Source organism: Phaethon aethereus (assembly GCF_964289735.1).
Source record: "Phaethon aethereus genome assembly, chromosome: Z".
Classification (NCBI taxonomy): domain Eukaryota; kingdom Metazoa; phylum Chordata; class Aves; order Phaethontiformes; family Phaethontidae; genus Phaethon; species Phaethon aethereus.
Genome location: NC_138577.1, coordinates 58287644 through 58306441, shown reverse-complemented (window position 1 = coordinate 58306441; position 18798 = coordinate 58287644). Strand labels below are relative to the sequence as shown.

General features: G+C 44.0%; 1 protein-coding gene across 1 annotated transcript in view; it reads right to left on the bottom strand.

Moving 5' to 3' along the window:
* Window positions 1-229: 229 nt before the first annotated feature.
* PIGG (phosphatidylinositol glycan anchor biosynthesis class G (EMM blood group)) overlaps window positions 230-18798 on the bottom strand; it is a gene marked incomplete at its 3' end in the record, with an annotated part of 92318 nt that continues 73749 nt past the window's right edge. Inside the window, exon 12 of the mRNA XM_082013634.1 lies at window positions 230-455. Within this exon, the coding sequence (XP_081869760.1) occupies window positions 230-455 (226 nt within the window). The remainder of the gene's footprint in view (window positions 456-18798) is intronic.

Below are 18798 nucleotides of genomic sequence, written 5' to 3'. Positions count from 1 at the left end.
GACAGCTACAGAACCAAAGTTACCCATGAAAAAACGGTTTATTTCAATTCAACATTTTTAAAGCAAACTCAGTTTTAAAACAGGACAGGTCCTTCAAATCCTGATCTTGACTAAAATAAAGAAGGTTACTCTTCAAATTCTGCACAACAATTTGAAGCCATTTTTTTCCTTCTTCCATTCCAGATACACACTGGACACTGCAATGCAGAACTGTGTACCGCACACATTTTCAATCTTGCACTTTGTGAGAGTGGTTCTGATCCATGGCCGTGAAGAACAGGCAGATAGCGGCTGTGATGAACACGTGCACTCCCTCATAAAGTAGTTTTGGCGAGAAGACACTCCATATGAACAGGTGGTAGCGCAGACCTGTTACCAAGACAATGTAGATGGCAACTGGAATTGAACGCATTACAGCGTAGCAGAAACAGCCGTGACCCACTGCCGCTGAATTCCTGGTAACAAAAACAGAGGAGTTCATTCTTGGGCAAACTTAGTAAAGACATATGAGTTCCTCCACTCTTTAGCATTACTTCACAACACAAAGAATACTCACAGATCTCTACTTTGTGTTAGAAAACTGATTATTGATGCAGCACTGTAACTAATAAAGCTTGTTCTTATCACCTCTATCTGGCCTATAATGTGTAAGTATATTAAGTGTAAGCATAGCAACTGTCACCGCAATAAAGGCACCCAGCAGTTCACCTCACTTAGAAGGTTCTGTGCTTTTAATACACTGTTCTAATTGTTAAAGTCTCCATTAAGCAGTTTCAAGATAGCTTCATCTCTTGTTGGCCTTCCAGTGCCTTTCCACAGAATCCGGATGGTAAGAGGCAGAGAAGAAAGACTGCGGTACTCTTCACAAAGCTGTCTAACCTGTACAACGGATAATCAGATGGAGGCTGCTCCCCTTGTAAAGGGCATAAAACTTGCCAGAGTACGCTGCTGCCCATAGCCAGTGACGTCGTACAAAGCAACGTAACAGTTGTGCTACTAGGAAACAGGAAAGCCAGCTAACATAATGTACTCCAGAAAGTGCCATATCCTTAGGCTTCCAGGAGCAATACATTGCATTCCTGTCACAGCAGCTTAGCTCAGCTGGGCCCACTGTATTGCAAGACATATCTGCCCCATACATAATCTCCATGGTCCAAATCTGCCACACTGAGGTATTCTGGTGGATGACAGAAGTCAAATGAAAATGGAAGTGAAATGTTTTTCTGCACTCTGATTGTTCGCCCTCCCCTGAGGTGCCAATCTGCAGCAATGATGCTGGATTGGCACGTGTCTACTTTCCCCGAACCACATCTGAAGAGACTAATTCACACCAAATTCAGATGCTTACCTGTTCAGACAAAAGGAAGGAGTAAAGCTTTTTCACTGGAATAGTAAGCAGAACATTTTCCTCTCCCCATCAAAATATTTTACATGAACATTTCCCAAAAGAACACATCACCAAAAGGCTGAAATTATTTACACTGAAATCCTGATCTGAGAATCTGTTCTGCTCCTCCTGGTCTTTAATTCTGATCTTGTTCCAAGTAATAAAAATTTAAGATGTCTAGCACTTCTGAGAGATGTAAATTACTCACTTATGACTAAGTAAGCTATAGAATGCAGTATTTTACATAAACCATTAAACTTATTATTCTTTAAATCAAAATAATTAGAATACAATCCTGTTTTCCAGCGAGGTCAAGAGCAAAATTCCCAAGGCTTTCAAGTGGAAGGAAGAACAGGTCATGAAAGCAGAGTTGAAAAATCAGCTAAGAACAAGGGGTGTGAATGATTGCAAAACATACATTCAGTTCATACATTCACAGAAAACTATTTCCCTCACTGCTTATCCAAGGAAACAGTGAGTTCGGAGTGAACTACGCTGCTCCCTGCTTCTGCATAACTAACTTAGCCTTCAGTGAGCTTGTGTAAATAACCAGCTTTATGTTTAATAACTGATTTTGTGGACAAGGATTAAACAAACTGTAGTTCACTCAGCTGTTTTCATGCTGATACGAGTAAAACCAGTATTTGTAGTAGTTAGAAGATACAACTGAATAAACAAAGGAAATGGTTTTTGAGTCAGATAGGAAAACAGGCAATTTTTAAACCATTTTTTAAAGTTTAAAAATGCACTCGATAAACCAGATAGATGAAGGCTATCAGTGGTTGTGGCTATCACCATTTATTAATCTTAATGATGGGATTTTCAAGGGAATCCTAAAAGAGAGAAGTAAGAGTGCCCACAAACATATACATCCAGGTCTTTCAGGAGCCCTGCATTTTCAATTTAAATTTCAGTTCCTATCTTTTTCCATAGTTTGTACTCAACCTAACAACACATTTAGTACCCTATTGTGAGAAATCTCCTAACCATAAATCAATGGTATTACAAATTTTTTAAATGGCTACTTTTTAATTATGAAGAAACTGTCTGGAAGATTATTTTGAATCAAATCTCTGTGTGATCACTTATTTGGCTCAAAAATTAGGTAGATATAATATTTTAGATACTTGCATTTTATACTGGAATGAGAACACACAGTAATCTTTACTAGCAACATTTAAATTCTGTATTTTCACGTTATGATTACTAGCAAAGAATCCCCAAGTCAGTAAGTAAATCATACAGTTCGTTCTGTATTCTGGCTCAGTAAAAATAATGAACTGTTTTGTGCTTATATAATATCTTTACTTACAAAAGGTCTCAGCACTCGCTTCATCTCTCAACAAAACATAGACACCCTCCTGCAGAGGGAAATCTTGGACAATTTCACAGTATAATGCAGCGGTGCAATTTAGAGAAGGCAACAGAAGCACACTGTATCCACAAAGTTAAACGAGGATCAATAGCAGGATAATTCGGTTTATTTTGGAGCTGGTATAAGAGTTCACACACGTGTTGTTGCAAAAACGGAACTGCAATGACTGAGCTCAAAAAATTAGACTTACTCGGCTATTCTCATGCTAAGGCAACGACTTAGTTCTTCGAGCACAGCACCACTCTTTCTTCTTGCTTGTGCCAAGCACCCAATTTGCCAAACAGCTAAGAATAATGACTTTGTGTGCTCCTTCTGCTCATTCTACACACACAGACTGACCACAGGGTGCAGGGCTTCGCCAGGCCACAAGGAATGCAGGGGCCGGGGATCAGGCTGCTGCTGCTAACATGACTAGGACAATCCAGGTAGTTCAGCTAGCCCCTGAGTTGTCCCAAAAGAAGTCACCAGGAGAACACAGAAAGATGACCGTGGCACACCACCCATCTATCCTACCATTCATGAGCTGGACCAGCCAGTAGTGAATAACCTTGCAACCTCCCAGTGCTGTTTCAATGAAAACAATGGATGATGCCAGGACACACCTAAAGCACCAACCGGTTACTACTCCATACTGAACTGCCTCTGCCTTTTCATATTTAAAGGAGAAGAGCACAGGGAGATGTGAAATGTACACACTACCTCCATGTTCTGACAGAATCAGCCCAATATTAAGGCCTCTGTGTAATGCAGGAGTAAAAAAAAAAAGTACCCAGCCTCTAACACTGAGCTCGTTTAGCAAGTTAGCTTCTGGGGACTTTAATGTGAAATCCAAATGTGATAAAGATGACAAAGCATATCCAAACTTCATGCGAGATTGAAGCTGAAGATTGCCAGATCCAGAAAAAACAATGCCTTCAGAGACTTTTTAAGCAAAGAACACTAGAGATTCACATCACTGAACACGCCGTATTTAGACTGCAAATGTTTAAGTATAGGCTAGAGCACGTACTGGCTTTCAAGAAAAATCCTCTCTTTTAATTGAATATTTAATACATAGAAAAATATGGCCAAGAAATTGTGCTATTAATAGGTTTTCTGCTTCTTTGGATCACCTAAATCCTAATTGCCAATGTTTTGTCAACAAATCTTTCACCTCTCAATCCGTCTCTAAGGTGCTATTAAAATGGGTAATACAATGTTTGTAAAATGAAAAAATTATGATGCCAAAAACATGAAAGGAAAACAACTGTTTTCTTGTGAAAGCATGTCTCCCAGTTATATTGAATACTTGGCAGATGGTGGCACAAGTTTTGTTGTTTAAAAATGAAGCAAAAAACCTCCACAGACAGCCCTACAAATGCTTCCACAAGGAATTATAAAATATACTACTTTACATCGTTCCAACCCTTGTTCTAACCCACCAAATTAAATAAACATTTTAGAAATATGCAAGCATATCAGTAAGGAATACCCCAGGATTGTAATTTTTCTGGGATTGGGGGAAGGGGGTCACGTCAAGAGGGTTTCAGTATGAAATGTGCTGAATCCTTTCAACAAAAGTTACCCTCCAGCATTTCTGCCCTTCCAGCTCCTCTCTTCTAGATGGATATCGCTACCTCTTATTGGGGATACTGATCTTGCATATTTGAAGGCAATTTTTTATTGTATTAACGTTTTTTACTGTATTAATGGCACTTTTCTTTCTAGGCTTTCTGCAGTTTCAGTTTGCAAGATCTCCCTGCTTAATGCTCTCTGAAAATGGTTGGCACTTTATTAATCTGTCATGTATATGTTAATAAGGGGTTGCGGTCAGAAAGAAACCCTGTAGCGCTTCACTGTCCACCTGCGACATGTTGGAGTATGTGCAATCTATAAGAAATCCCTCTGATCTAAGCAAATATCAATTAGTTTAGTAGCAACAACAAATTTGCTACATCTCTCCTACATACCCTACTCTAACCTAGTATAATTCTTACAGTGCTATTTTAGATTATAGTGCACAATCTTGCATTGTCATGGAAAAATACTTTATATTTTTAACAGATCCAAGGGAACCAAGAGTCCTTTGGAAATGTACATAATCCACTCTGGTATAGATTATCTATCAAAATAACAGTAATTCTATAGAGTCGCAATTTTTGACAGCAAACACTATCAATGGACAGATGTCAAAATGGGCGGTTGCCAGCAAGCTGAAAGGGTTGTCAAGTATATTCTACAACCATGGAAATGAAGGAACTTGGGGATGACCATTGATTTTCCTGTGCATCCTCTTTCCCAGTAAGAAAGGCAGAGAAGCTACAACTACTTCAGCAAGGTCAAGTGTCCATGGCAGTAAGTTACAGTGGACTGTAGTATAGGGTTCAACAGGATCTTATAAAGACTTAACTGTAAAAGGCTATTGAGACCTGAAACTTCAGCTCTCTTCATTTCAGCATCAAGAGCAAGAAAATAGGATCATAGCAATACTTTTGCGCCAGCAGCGAAAACAGGCAATCAGTTGTGCTGGGAGCTTCGTGACAGAAAGAGAAGTAGTTACAGCAGAGGTAACTCTTCTCATTGGCATCCACTACTAGCTAACCTGCTTAGAACAGAGCTCTATCTAAAACACAGAACATATATCGATTAAGTTTCAGATTTCTTTTTTTCCTTCTTCAGTCAGGCTTGGCCCCTGAAAATAGTTCCACAGGAACTCCCTAAATTGGATACCTAACAAAGATTTATATTAGATTGCAAGCAGGAATCCAATTATGCTTGGGCCAGAAGGTCTGAACAGCCACTCTGAATGGCTACTACCATCATTTAACTGCTAAGGCAAGAAATCAACTGTACCTTTAGTAAAGTCTTCTAAATACCTTGGTAACCTAACTGCAAAGCTGTCCACTAGAAACAATTCATCCCTTGCACGTGTTCATTTCCCCAAGTACCGATCCTGTGGCAATCAACTTGCAAAGGACTGGAAATTCCCTGCTTTTCAGCTTCACTTGATCAGTCCTCACCTTCCCTTATAGAAAAGAGAATATATAAATTCAGTGACCATTCCTGCCTGTTGTCACTGTCTCAAACTTTCCTATAGGGCTCTGTTCAGGTTAATCTTTAGCACCTGCTATGTTCAGCTGCAAGAAAACCAAAAAAGTAAAATCAGTCTATTCCTGTTGACAGTGGCCCAGATTTTAAAGCACCAAGATATAATCAAATCATTAAAATTCCTAACAAGCAAAACACAAATCATAATTATTTCAAAGCCCAGCATTAGTCAATTTTCTGCAAGTATTCTTCCAAAATCCACTTAGCACTTCTGAAGACTTCCAGCAGAAAAAAGCCTGAAGCATATCACATCAGTATCATACAAGCAGGGAATAACAAGAAAACTTATAGCTTAATTTTCTGTGAAGGTGCATCTTTCCTGCCCACCTTTGTAAACAAACAGCTGCTCTTCATCATCTTAGCTAAAGGCGTAAAGAAAAATTGCATCCGACAATTGTTCTGGACAGGCAGGCTCTGAAGAGGCTTAAAATAGATCGTTACCATGTTATTTAATTAAATTCAAACTTCCCAGTTTAGAATATACCAGTTTAACAGGACACGTGCACAGTGTCACAAGAAATTTCTAGAGAGGTGAGGCAAAAATTATTTAAGTAATGGTAGGAAATTATTTAAGTATGCATAGGAAACTGGACAACACAGCCACACTCAAGAGGGTGGTGATTGGTGGTTTTTGCTCAGGCTGGCAGCCTGTCACAAGTAGGGTCTCTCAGGGATTGATATGGGGCCCTAAGCTGTTCCACATAGAATAGTTTGGGTTGGAAGGGACTTTTAAACGTCATCTAGCCCATCCCAGTTGCAATAAGCAGGACACCTTCAACTAGTTGCTCAGAGCCCCATCCAACCCGTCCTGGAATGTTTCCAGGGATGGGGCATCTACCACCTCGCTGGGCAACCTTTTCCAGTGTTTCATCATCCTGATTGTGAAAAATTTCTTCCTTGTATCCAGTCTAAATCTGCCCTCTTCTAGTTTAAAACCATTACTCCTTGTCCTATCGCTACAGGCCCTGCTAAAATGGCTGTCCTCATCTTAGAAGCCCTCTTTAAGGGGGTATTGAAAGGCTGAAATAAGGTCTCCGCGGAGCCTTCTCTTCTCTAGGCTGAACCACCCCAACTCTCTCAGCCTGTCCTCATAGGAGAGGTGCTCAATCCCTCTGATCATTTTTATGTGCCTCCTCTGTTCCCTCTCCAACAGGTCTACGTCTCTCCTGTGCTGAGGGGGTCCAGAGCTGGACGCAGTACTGATCTGGATAATAGGATTGAAAGCACCCTCACCAAGTTTGCTGATGACACTAAACTGGGTGGTGAGGCAGACATGCCAGAAGGGAAAGCCATCTTACAGAGACCTGGACAGGCTGGAAGCGTGGGCTAGCAAGAACTGTATGAAGTTTAACAAAGACAAATGCAAAGTCCTGCACCTGGGACAGAATAACCAAAGGGCCCAGTGCGAGACCCAGGCTAGGTCTTGTGTGGCTGGGGATCAGCCTTGCTGAAAGGGACCTGGGGGTGCTGGTGGACAGCAAGCTGGACATGAGTCAGCAGAGCACCGCTGCAGCAACAAAGGTAAATCAGGTCCTGGGCTGCATCCGCAAGGGCATTACTAGCGGAGACAGGGATATGGTCATCCCACTCTACTCAGCGATTGTCAGGCCACACCTGGAGTAATGTGTTCAGTTCTGGTCCCCACAATTCAAAAAAGATGCAGACAGACTGGAGAGAGTCCAAAGGAGGAACAGAGGCCATCAAAGGGCTGGAGAGTCCGGCCTGCAAGGTGAGACTGTAGGAGTTAGGTCTCTTCTCCCTGGACAAGTGAAGGCTCAGGGAAACCTCATCACAGTGTTCCAGTACTTAAAGGGTGGCTAGAGAGAGGATGGAGGTGCTCTCTTCATCAGGTACCACATGGAGAAAACAAGAGGCAATGGGTACAAGTTGCACCGGGAGAGGTTTTTACATCAGTATAAGAACGACATTTTTTACAGTGAGAACAATCAATCACTGGAGCAATCTCCACAGCGATGTGGTAGAGTCCACATCACTGGAGTTTTTCAAGATGTGACTGGACAGAATGCTAGATGATCTCAAGGCTTCCTTTCCCATGAAAAGTTGGACCAGATCATCTTTCTAGGTCTGTTCTAACCTGGGCTGTTCTATGGTTCTGTGATGCAATGCTCGCTCTTCTGCACTGAGGACAGAGTCAGTTCTTTCTTGTGTTTTGCCATTACAATAACTATTTTTAAACTTGTGACTTAACTAAAAGAACAGCGCTCTCCTCACATTACTCCTGCCACCCCAATAACATACACATTTGAGAAGAACTTGTGCACTTCAAGGAAAGGTGTGAGAAAAGAAGGTAGAAAAATCTTGGATAAATACAGGAGGACAGTATCCCACGTACAGTCCTATCCACAGCTACCAGAACCAAGAAGTCAGTTATGTTGGCCACAGAACAGAGAAGGACAGAAAACTAATGGTGAAAAAGAAAAAACCTGCAAGTGAGAACAGTAAGGCAAAGCCATTAACAGCAAAAAGCACAGGTTACATCCAGAAACATTTCTACAGTAAAGAGGTATGTAAATAAAAGTCTACAAATATGGTCCTCTATTTCCAGAAGTGCCCCTCTGAATGGCTCTGCTCCTGCTTGAGCAGTAATATAAACCACTGAGAACCCAGCATCATCATGCAGCTCTTAATAATTGTAGAGAAGAAATAAAGCTGATACTATGCTTCAATCTGAAAATTTCTGTTTCAGAATTAAGAGGAAGCAATATCTGAAGTACTGAAGAGAAAGGGGAGAGAATTCCTTTAGTGCACTGCGTATACTTCATGCAATTTATCAGAATATTGGCCCCAACTTTCTTCATAGCTTTTTCTGGTGTAACATCCAGCAGATTCATCTTCAGAGACTCATTATTCCTTGTGGTGCAATAAGATGACTTCTGGGATTATGCAGGGATACTCTGACTGAGCCCAGGTATCACACATACTTTTTACTTTGGCAAGTTTATAGGAGTGTTGGGCTTAAAAATAATTTGCATGCAGTTGAATAATTAAAACCAACAATATTCAGCGTTAGCATAAAGACTGTAGAGCCCCACATGCTTTCTCTTGCAAACAAAATGCATTACAGCAGGATCTGTAAACCCATACCCTAGGACCTCTGCAAGGATAGGAAGGGAAAGGGAGAGATTGTGAGCAAAAAGGGGAGAGAAGAGTAGGGACAGCTTGGGGAGGAGGCAAGGGGAAGACCAAGGAAGCAGGAGAAGCGAGAGGGAGAAAATAAGCAAAAGTAAGAGAAGGGTAGTAAGAGGCAGGGTGTGAGATACAGCAAATAAGCAGGACAAAAGACAGGGAGAGACAGAAGGGCAGAGATGGGAAGAGAGGGAACACAGAAGGAAAAGGGAGATGGAGCACCATGGAGACAGAGAGAGGAAAAGAAAGGGAAAGAGTGCATGGGGAAAGGAAAGGAGAGAAAAGGGGAGTAAGAAAGGGAGAGAGAAAAGGAGAGAAACTGATAGCGGGGGCTAAGGAAAAAAAGGAGAGACATGGAGCGACACAAGGCAGTCTAAAGACAGACACAAAGGGAGGAAGAGAGGGGAGAGGCAGGAAAGAGACAAAAGGCAGCAGGGCTTTATGGAGAAAGAGTGTGAAAGTGAAGGAGAGAGAAGAGGAGAGAGAGATAAGGGTGTGGAGAGGAAAACAGAAAAGGGGCAAGAGTGACAGGAAAGGGAGAAGACAGAAGGGGATGGGGGAGGGAAGAGAGACTCAGAGACAGAGAGAAATTGAGAGAGAGAAAGAGAGATTTACCAAAAAAGTTAGAAAAAAGGAAAAGGAGAAAGAGAAGGGTGAGAAAGAGAAAAGGAGAAAGCGGGATTAGAGAAAGGGGTAAGACAGAAAAGGAAGACAAAGACAATGGTATGCAAAGAGAGCATGATAAAGGGAATGAGATCCAGAAAGGGGGTGGAGTAGAGAAAGAGACAAAGAGGACAGAGAAAGAGGGACAGACAAGGAGGGGGAGAATGGGGAAGAGAAAATTGACAGAGAAAGGCTGAAAAGAGGGGGGAAGTAAGGGAGAAGGAGAGAGGGAAAGCAAGAGAATGACAGAGGGAAGGAGACAGAAAGAGGTCTAGTAATAGGGTAAGAGGAATGGAAAGAGAGGGAATGGGAAGAAGGTGAGAGAGATGAGGGGAGTGAGAAAGAAAGAGAGACAAGGGGAAGAGACAGAAAAACAGAGGGGGGGAAAAAGGAAAAGACAAAGGTGGAAAGAGAACTTGCATGAAGAAAGCTGCATGTGCAAGGGCAATAAAAGAAAAGGAAAGATGGAGGTATTAAAAAAAAGGGAGAAGCTGGGCAACTGTGAGAGGGAGGAGGAAGCAAGTTGGAGAGAGAGAAAGAGGGAAAGCCAGCAAAAGAGCACAGGTTGGCATGAGAGAGAAATGAGGTGGAGACAGAAACCAAGAAAGAAGGGAGCACAGAGTAAAGGGAAAGAGGAAAAGAGACAGGAAGGCAAAGAAAGAAAGGGAAAAGAACAAAAAAGAGCACAATGGGCTCTTTTTGACATAAGGAGAGAAGAGTGAGCAGAGGAAGGGTGAGAGACATGAGAGGACTGACTGGGAAGGAGGAGAGAAAAGAGGATTGAGAGAGAGGAATAAAGAGGAAGAGACAAAGGTGAGATGAGACAAAGGTGAGATGAGACAGGAAAGGCAGAAAGAAAGAGCAAGACAAAAAGAGAGGCAAAGGGAAAGAGCAAGTGAGAGGGAGACAGATTTGGAAAGGAGCATGCGGGATAGAAAAACTGAGTGAGAGGCAGAGAGACAGAAATAGAAACAGAGGCAAAGAAAACCAGAGTGTGACTGAGAGAGAAAAAAGAGCAGACAGAAAAGAGTGAGAGGGAAATAAAGTGAGAGTCAGAGGGAAAGAAAAGCAAAGATAAGACAGCAAGCAAGGAGGAAAGGAGAGGAAGAGGGAAAGAGCAAGCATTGGCAGAGATTGACAGAGAGTGAACAAGAAAGAAGGACACAGAAGCGAAAAGGCAGAGGGAAGGACAGTGAGCATGAGGTAGAGAGATGCAGGGAGACAGATTCAGAGAGACAAGGGAGAGGAAGGACAGCAACAGGGATTGAGAGAGCGAGACTGAGACAGGGGAGCAGATGAGTGAAGAGGAGAGAGTGAACAAGGAGGCAAAAGGCAGAGGTAAGGACAGCGAGGGAGAGGGGGAATAGAGTAAGGGGGGAAAAGAACAGGAGAGAAGATAAAGTGTGACTTAGAAAGACTGATTAGGAGAGAAAGGGAAAGAAAATAATGGAAAGACAGCAACAGGTAAAAAGAGGCAGAGCGAAAAAGAGACAGGAAAAGACAGTGAAAGAGCACAAGTGAGCAGGAGGGAGTGGGAGAGGGAATGAGTGTGAGGAAAAGGAAGAGCAAGCGGAACAAAGAGCAACAGAGAAAGGAGAGGGAAAGACAACTAGCAGGAGAGAAGGGGCAAGAGAGCATGCAGTTTGCACAACAGTTTCTGGGTTCTCCTTTGGGAGACAGGGTCCAGAACACTGGGGGACTCCTGGGAACCCTCTGAGAAATTTGAGGGTACATGCTCCTGCAAGGTAAGGACAAGGTAAGGGGAACCACGAAGGCTGTGGGCCTCAGGAAGCTCCAGCAGTTTTTAAGGCCTTCACTCAGCTACCTTTGACCCACGGTGCCTGAAGCCTTTGTTACAGCTGCTGCCTGGTAAGGAAAGGTGAAGCACCTATATATCTATGCTCTAGGCCTACCAGCTACAAGACAGCAGTTTGTGACAAAGGGTGCAATGAATGGATCCTCATTTCAATTCAGACTAGCCTAAACATTCTCAGGCATGGTAGTGATGCACCAGAGCACATCTTCCAGCAGCCCTGGAGCAGATGTAGGCCTGCAAGTCCCCAGCTGCAGGGATTGCAGAGGGCCTCTCCCTAAGGCTTGCAGAGATGGTGGTCCTTCTTGCAGCAGATACACTGTTGTTGAAGAGCTGTGTCACCAAGTGGAGGAGTTACGGGAGGAAGTGAGCAGGCTTTGCAGCATCAGAGGGGATAAAAGAGAGACATAATTTTCTCAGAGACCCTATAGCTTCAAGGGCCCTGAACCCCAACTGCAGGGCAGACACAGGAAAAGTCTGACCCTAGCAGAAAGGTAAATAAAGCTCTGTGGAAGGCCAAGGCTGGAAGACAGTGACTTCTGGCACCAAGAGGAAGGCTCCTACTCCACCTGAAGGCTTTCAACTATGAAACAGCCTCACTGTCTTTGAAGCTGAGGAGGATCTAGGTGTGCTTTCAAGAGAGCTTATACGTAAGGATTAAAGAGCAGACCAGTACAGGTGACATTGTAATCTGTGTCTGCTATAGGCTGCCTGACCAGGAAGAACAAGAAGATGAGACCTTCTGCAGGTAGCTATAAGTAGCCTCATATGTTTGCAGGCTGTGGTCTTCATGACATACTTCAATCACCGCAACATCTGCTGGAGGGACAACACAGCAGGGCATAAGCAATTCAGGACGTTCCTGGGGAGCATCATGACAACTTCCTGACCCAACTGACAGAGAAGCCTACAAGAAGACATGCTCTTGTTGGACCTCATATTCACAAACAGGTAAGGACTTGTTGTGGTTGTGAAATTCAAAGGCAGCCTTGGCTGCAATGACCATGAGATGGGGACTCCTGAGAGGAGGGAAGAGGGCAAAAAGCAAGATCACAATTCTTGACTTCAGGAAAACAGATTTTGTCATCTCCAGGGATCTGCTTGAAAATCCTATGGGAAAAGACTTTGGAGGGAAGAAGGGCCCTAGAAAACTGGCTGATATTTGAGGATGACCTCCTTCAAGCTCAAGAGCAGTACATCCCAGTGAGCAGGAATTCAGGCACAAATGCCCGGAGGCCTGCATGGATGAACAAGGAGGTCCTGGCAAAAGTCAAACATGAAAAGAAACCATAGAGAAGATGAAATCAGGGACAGGTAACCTGGAAGGAATACAGAGACATTATCTGAGCATATAGAGATGTAGTTAGAAAAGCCAAACGCCACTTGGAATTGAATCTGGCAAGGGTTGTCAAATGCAACAAGAGCAGCTTCTCTACAAGTACATGAATAGGAAAAGAACAACTGGGGAAAACGTGTTCCTGCTGCTAAAGGCACCAGGGGACCTGGTGACACAAAACATGGAAAATACTGAGGTACTGACTACCTTCTCACCTCAGTCTTTGCTAGTAAGATTGTTCTTCAGAAATCTAAGTACTCACAGACCCAGAGAAAGTAGACAGCAAGGAAGACTCACCCCTGGTGGAAAAGGATCAGGTTAGAGGATACTTGAGCAAACTGGACATACATAAGTTCATGGGCCCCGATGGGATGCACCCATGAATACTGAGGGAGCTGCCTGATGTCATTGCAAGGGCACACTCAATCTTTAAATGATCATGTGAGTTGAGAAAAGTACCTAAGAACTGGGGTAAAGCAACTGTCACTCCCATCTTCAAAAAGGAAGGTCCAGGGAACAACAGGCCAGTAAGCCTCACCTTGATCCCTGGAAAGGTGATGGAAAAACTGTTCCTGGAAACCATTTCTGGACTCAGGAAGGACAAGAAGGTGATCAGGAGTAGTCAGCATGGGGAAGTCACACTTAATCAACCTGATGACCTTCTACAATGAAATGGCTGACTTGGTAGAAGAGGGGACAGCAGTGGATATAGCTTATCTAGAATTCAGTAAGGGTTTTAACACTGTCTCCCATAAGATCCTCATAGAGAAGCTAGCAAGTGTGGGCTGGAAAAGCAGACAGTGAGGGGGATTGAAAACTGGCTTAACAGTCAAGCCCAGAGGGTGGTGAACAGTGGTACAAAGCTTAGTTGGAGGCCCGTGACAAGTGCTGTAGGGATGAACACAGGGTCCAATACTGTTCAACATTTTTGTTAATGACCTGGATGATGGGGCAGAGTGTGCCCTCAGCAAGTTTGCTGATCATACAAAACCTGGAAGAGAAGCTGATACACCAGAAGGCTGGGCTGTCATTCAGAAGGACCTCAACGGGCTGGAGAAATGGGCCAACAGGAACCTCAGAAGATGAACAAAGTCCTGCACTTGTGGAGGAACAAACCGCTACCTGCTGGGGGCCACCCAGATGGAAAGCAACTTTGCAGAAAAGGACGTGGAGGTCCCAGTGGACAACAAGTTGTCATGAGACAGCAATGTGGCCTTGCAGCAGAGGCCAATGGTATCCTGGGCTGTATTAGGAGTGTTGCCAGCAGATTGAGGGAGGGGATCCTTGCCCTCTATCCAGCACTAGTGAGGCCACATTTGGACTACTGTGTCCAGGTCTGGGTTCTGCACTACAAGAGAGAGATATGGAGCTACTCAAAAAGAGTCCAGTGAAGGGCCACTACAATGATGAAGGGACTGGAACATCTTTCTTATGAGGAAAGCTGAGAGAGCTGGGATTGTTTAGTCTAGAGAAGAGAAGGCTCATGGAGGACATTGCCAAAGTGTATATATATATATATAAAAAATAAATATATATACCTGAAGGGAAGCTGCAAAGAGGATGGACCCAGGCTCATAGTGCCCAGTGACAGAACGAGAGGTGATGGGCACAAACACACACAGAAGGCTCCCTCTGAACATCAGAAAACACTTTTTTACTGAAGGATGACTAAGCACTGGCATAGGTTATCCAAAGAGTTTGTGGAGTCTCCATCCTTGGAGATATTCAAAGCCATCTGAACATGGTCCTCATCAAGAGGCTCTAGATGTCCCTGCTAGAGCAGGGGGGTTGGACAAGATGACCTCCAGAGGTCCCTTCCAGCCTCAGCCGTTCTGTGATTTTGTGAAACAGGAAGGAGAATGAAGGGAAAGGAGCAAGCGGGAAAGAGCGAGGCAGGGCATAGAGGCAGAGGGGAAGAAAGCAATTGAGAGAGAGAGAGGCAGAAGGAAAGAGCAAGAGGGAAAAGTAGTGAGTCTCAAAAGGGGCAATCAAGACAAAGAGAGAAGTATGAAAAGGTAGCTAGAGGGGGAAAGAGTGACCAAGATTGGAAGAGAGGCAGTGGAAAGAGCAACCAAGAGGGAAAAGTTATCAGAACAGGGAGGAAGAAAGCAATAGAAAGGGAAAGAGAGACAGAAGGAAAGAGTGCAAGTGTGGAGGAAAGACAGCAATTGAGAGTGAAAGATAATAAGAGAAAGAGGCCAAGCAAGTGGGAAGGAAAAAATGGATGTGAAAGAAAATCAGCTGGAACAATGTCAGTGAGAAAATGAGAGATCAAGCAGGACAGAGGCAGAAGGAAAGAGGAAAAGGGAGTACAAGGGAAAGAGAATGAGAGGTAAGCAAAGGGAGCCAGGCAGAATGAGAAACAGACATGAGAGATTGTGCCAGTCAGAGCAATCAGGAGGGAAAGTGAAGACACAGAGAGTGAGTGAGGGAAGGACAGTGGGCAAGAAGTAAGCTGAGATGGAGGGAAAAAATGAAAGAGCAAAACAACAACTGAGAGCAAAAAAGATCAAGCAAGAGGAAAGGAGAGGCAGAGAGTGAGAGAGGACAAGATAGTATAACAGAGTGATAGGGAAGAAAGACAGGAAGAGTGAAAGAAAGTAAACATGGGTATAGAAGAGAGCAAGAGGCAGGCAAGCAGAAGGAAAGAGAGCAGCTGAGAGGGGAAAAAGAAAGTGATGTGAGTGGGAAAGAGAAAGGGACACACAGGCAGAAGGAAAGATGCAAAGAGAACAGGCGGGAAAGGGATTGAGATGAAAAGACTGTGAGAGAAAGGGAGAGGAAGATGGAAAGCAAGTGAAAGCACAGGAAAGCAAGAGGCAAAGACAACAAACAACAGGGAAAGAGGGAAAACAAAGGAAAGAGAGGGCAAAGCACCCAAAAAAGGGAAACCATGATGGAAAAGTAGGCAAGAGGGCAAGAGCAAGAACAAAAGGGAATGAGTGAGAGTCAGGGACAGAGGGCCAGCAAGAGGGGTGGAGTGTGAGGGGAGACTAGAGGGTCAGTGAGAGGTAAAAGGGGGGAGGGGGCATTAGGAAAGAGTACATAAGAGGGAAAGAATGAGCATGAGAAAAAGAGGGCAAGCAATGAGAAACGGGAATGCACACAAGAGAGGGTAAACATCTACAAGGCAGAGAGCATGCGTAAGAGAAAAAGCACACATAAGGGGTAAAGACTGTGTTTAAGATAAAGCAAGTGCGAAAAACAGAGAGAGAAAGCTCAACAGATCAAGAAAGAGAAGAAAAGAGCAAGGGAAAGTGCATGTGGAGGAGAGGGAAACCATGTATGACAGAGCGACAGTGTGCGACAAAGGTAAGCAGTCATGTGGAACAAAGTAAAAGGGTACACGAGAGAGGGCAAGAACATCCAAGAGAGGGGACAAGCACATGCAAGAAACTGCATGAGAAGGAAAAGCACAAGAAAGGGAAAGCATGTGAGAAAGGGAAAAAGCATGCGCAAGAAAGGGAGATTTGAACAAGGGGGAAAGAGTGCATGACACTTGCAAGACAAACAGCATGGGAACGGGAAAGTGCAAGCATAAGAGTGGAAAAGCATGCAAGAGAAAGAGAGGAAGTTTGAATAATTAAGATGGGTGAAAGAGCAAGACAGAAGGAATGAAATGGTGAGAGTAAAACAGAGAGGGAAACTGCAAAGGAGAGGGAAAGTACACGAGACAGGAAAATCACATACGAGAGAGGAAAAGCACACAGTAAGAAAAAAGTGTGAGAGCAGGAAAGCCTGCAGAAGCATGAGAGCAAGCAAGATAGAGAGCACAGGTGCACAAAGAGGGGAAAAGGACAGGAAAGAGCAGAAGCACACAGTAAGGGAACATGCAGGGGAGAAACCACAAGAGGGAAAAGCACATGTGAGAGAGTGTGCGTGTGTGTGCAAGAAAGAGGAAAAGCATGCATGACAGTGAGAGGAAACATGCTGCAGCATACTCACAACAAATAGGAAGCATGTGTAAGGAAGAGGTAAAGTGTGTGAGATGGAAAGCCCAAGAACAGGAAAGCACATGAGATGGCAGACAGAAATGCAGCACAAAACAGCAGAAGAGCATGTGTGAGAGAAAGCATGAGTGACAAAGGAAGAGACAGAAGAAGGCCATATGCTAGACAGAGAGGAAAATATGCTAAAGAGAAAGGAAGAATGTTTCAGACAGAGAGGGAAAGCATGAAAGAGATGTAAAGAACAAAAGAGAGGTAGAGGAAAAGCAAGAAAGAGCAGGAAACCATGTCTGCAAGAGAGAGCTGAACCGCTTTAAGATGCATGAGACGGCGATTGGGAAAGAGTGTTGCAAGAGAGAGGGGAAGAGTGCACAAGAAGGAAAACAAGAGGAAAAATGCATGCAAGGAGGAGAAGCCCCAGAACTCAAGACAAAGACAGAAAAGTGAAAGAGTATGAGGGAACTCTGAACCCCTCAGCACAGGAAAGACATGGACCTGTTGGAGCAGGTCCAGAGGAGGGCCACAAAAATGGTCAGGGGGATGGAACACCTCTCCTATGAGGAAAGGGTGAGAGAGTTGGGATTGTTCAGCCTGGAGAAGAGAAAGCTCTGGGGAGATCTTATTGCAGTTTTCCAGTACTTAAAGGGGGCTTATAAGTAAGATGGGGACAGACTTTTTAGCAGGGCCTGCTGCAATAGGACAAGAGGTAGTGGTTTTAAACTAAAAGAGGGGAGATTTAGACTAGATATAAGGACGACATTTTTCACAATGAGGGTGGTGAAACACTGGCACAGGTTGCCCAGAGAGGTGGTAGATGCCCCATCCCTGGGAACATTCCAGGTCAGGTTGGATGGGGCTCTGAGAAACCTGATCTAGTTGAAGATGTCCCTGCTCATTGCAGAGGGGTTGGACTAGATGACCTTAAAAGGCCCCTTCCAACCCAGAGACTCTATGGAGTAAAAAAGCACACAAAAGAGGGAAAGTGCACACCAGAGTTCTTGAGAGCTAAAGCATGAGACAGCGTGTGTACTGGGTCTGGCTAGAATGAAGTTAACTTTCTTCATAGGAGCTCATATTGTGCTGTGTTTTGGATTTGGTAACACACCAGTGTTTAAGTTATTGCTGAACACTGCTTGCTAGCATCAAGGCCTTCTCAGTTTCTCATGCTGCCCACCCAGTAACACTGAGGGCGTGCATGAGATTGGGAATTGACACAGCCAGGACAGCTGAGCCCAACTGACCAACGGGATATCCCGTATGTTGTGCTTGGCAATAACATCTGGAGGAAAAAAGGAGGGATGTTTGTGGCTACAGTGTGTCTTCGCAAGTAACCGTTATGCATGCTGAGGCCCTGCTTTCCAGGAAAATGGCTGAACATCTGCCTGTTCGCTGCTTCCAGTGAACAGGTTCCTTATTTTGCTTTGCTTGTACACACAGCTTTGCTTCACTTATTAATCTGTCTCTTATCTCAATCCATGAGTTTTCTCATGTTTGCCCTTCGAATCCTCTCCCCCATCCCACTGGGAGGGGACCAACCAAGTGGCTGTGTGGTGCTTAACTGCAGACTGGGGTTAACCTACAACAGAATGAAAGGGCATGAGAGAGGGAAAGCCTACACACGGCTGAGAGGCAAAGGATGAGGGAGACTGAAACATGCCAGCGAGAAAAAGTACAAGCAAGTACGAAGAAAAGCACACAATAGATACGGAAATGGCACACACAAGAGGAAAAACATGCAAGTGAGAGCAAATGAGAAAGGGAAAGAATGCAAAAAAAAAGCATGAGAAAGTGTGACAGAAAGGGATGGAAAGAGTGCACAAGAGGGGAATTGCAAGACACACAACAAGCCCAAAAGAGCAAGAAACAGCATGAAAGAAAAAGAACAAGAGAGACAGAAAGCCCTCACATGCAAGAAGGAGGGAAAGAGCATGACAGAAAGAGGGAAAGGGCACAACAGAGGGGAGCAAAAGAAAGTGAACAAGGAAAAGTGCATGCAAGAGAAAGGGACAGTATGCGTGTGCAAGAGAGAGCAAATGCCCAAGG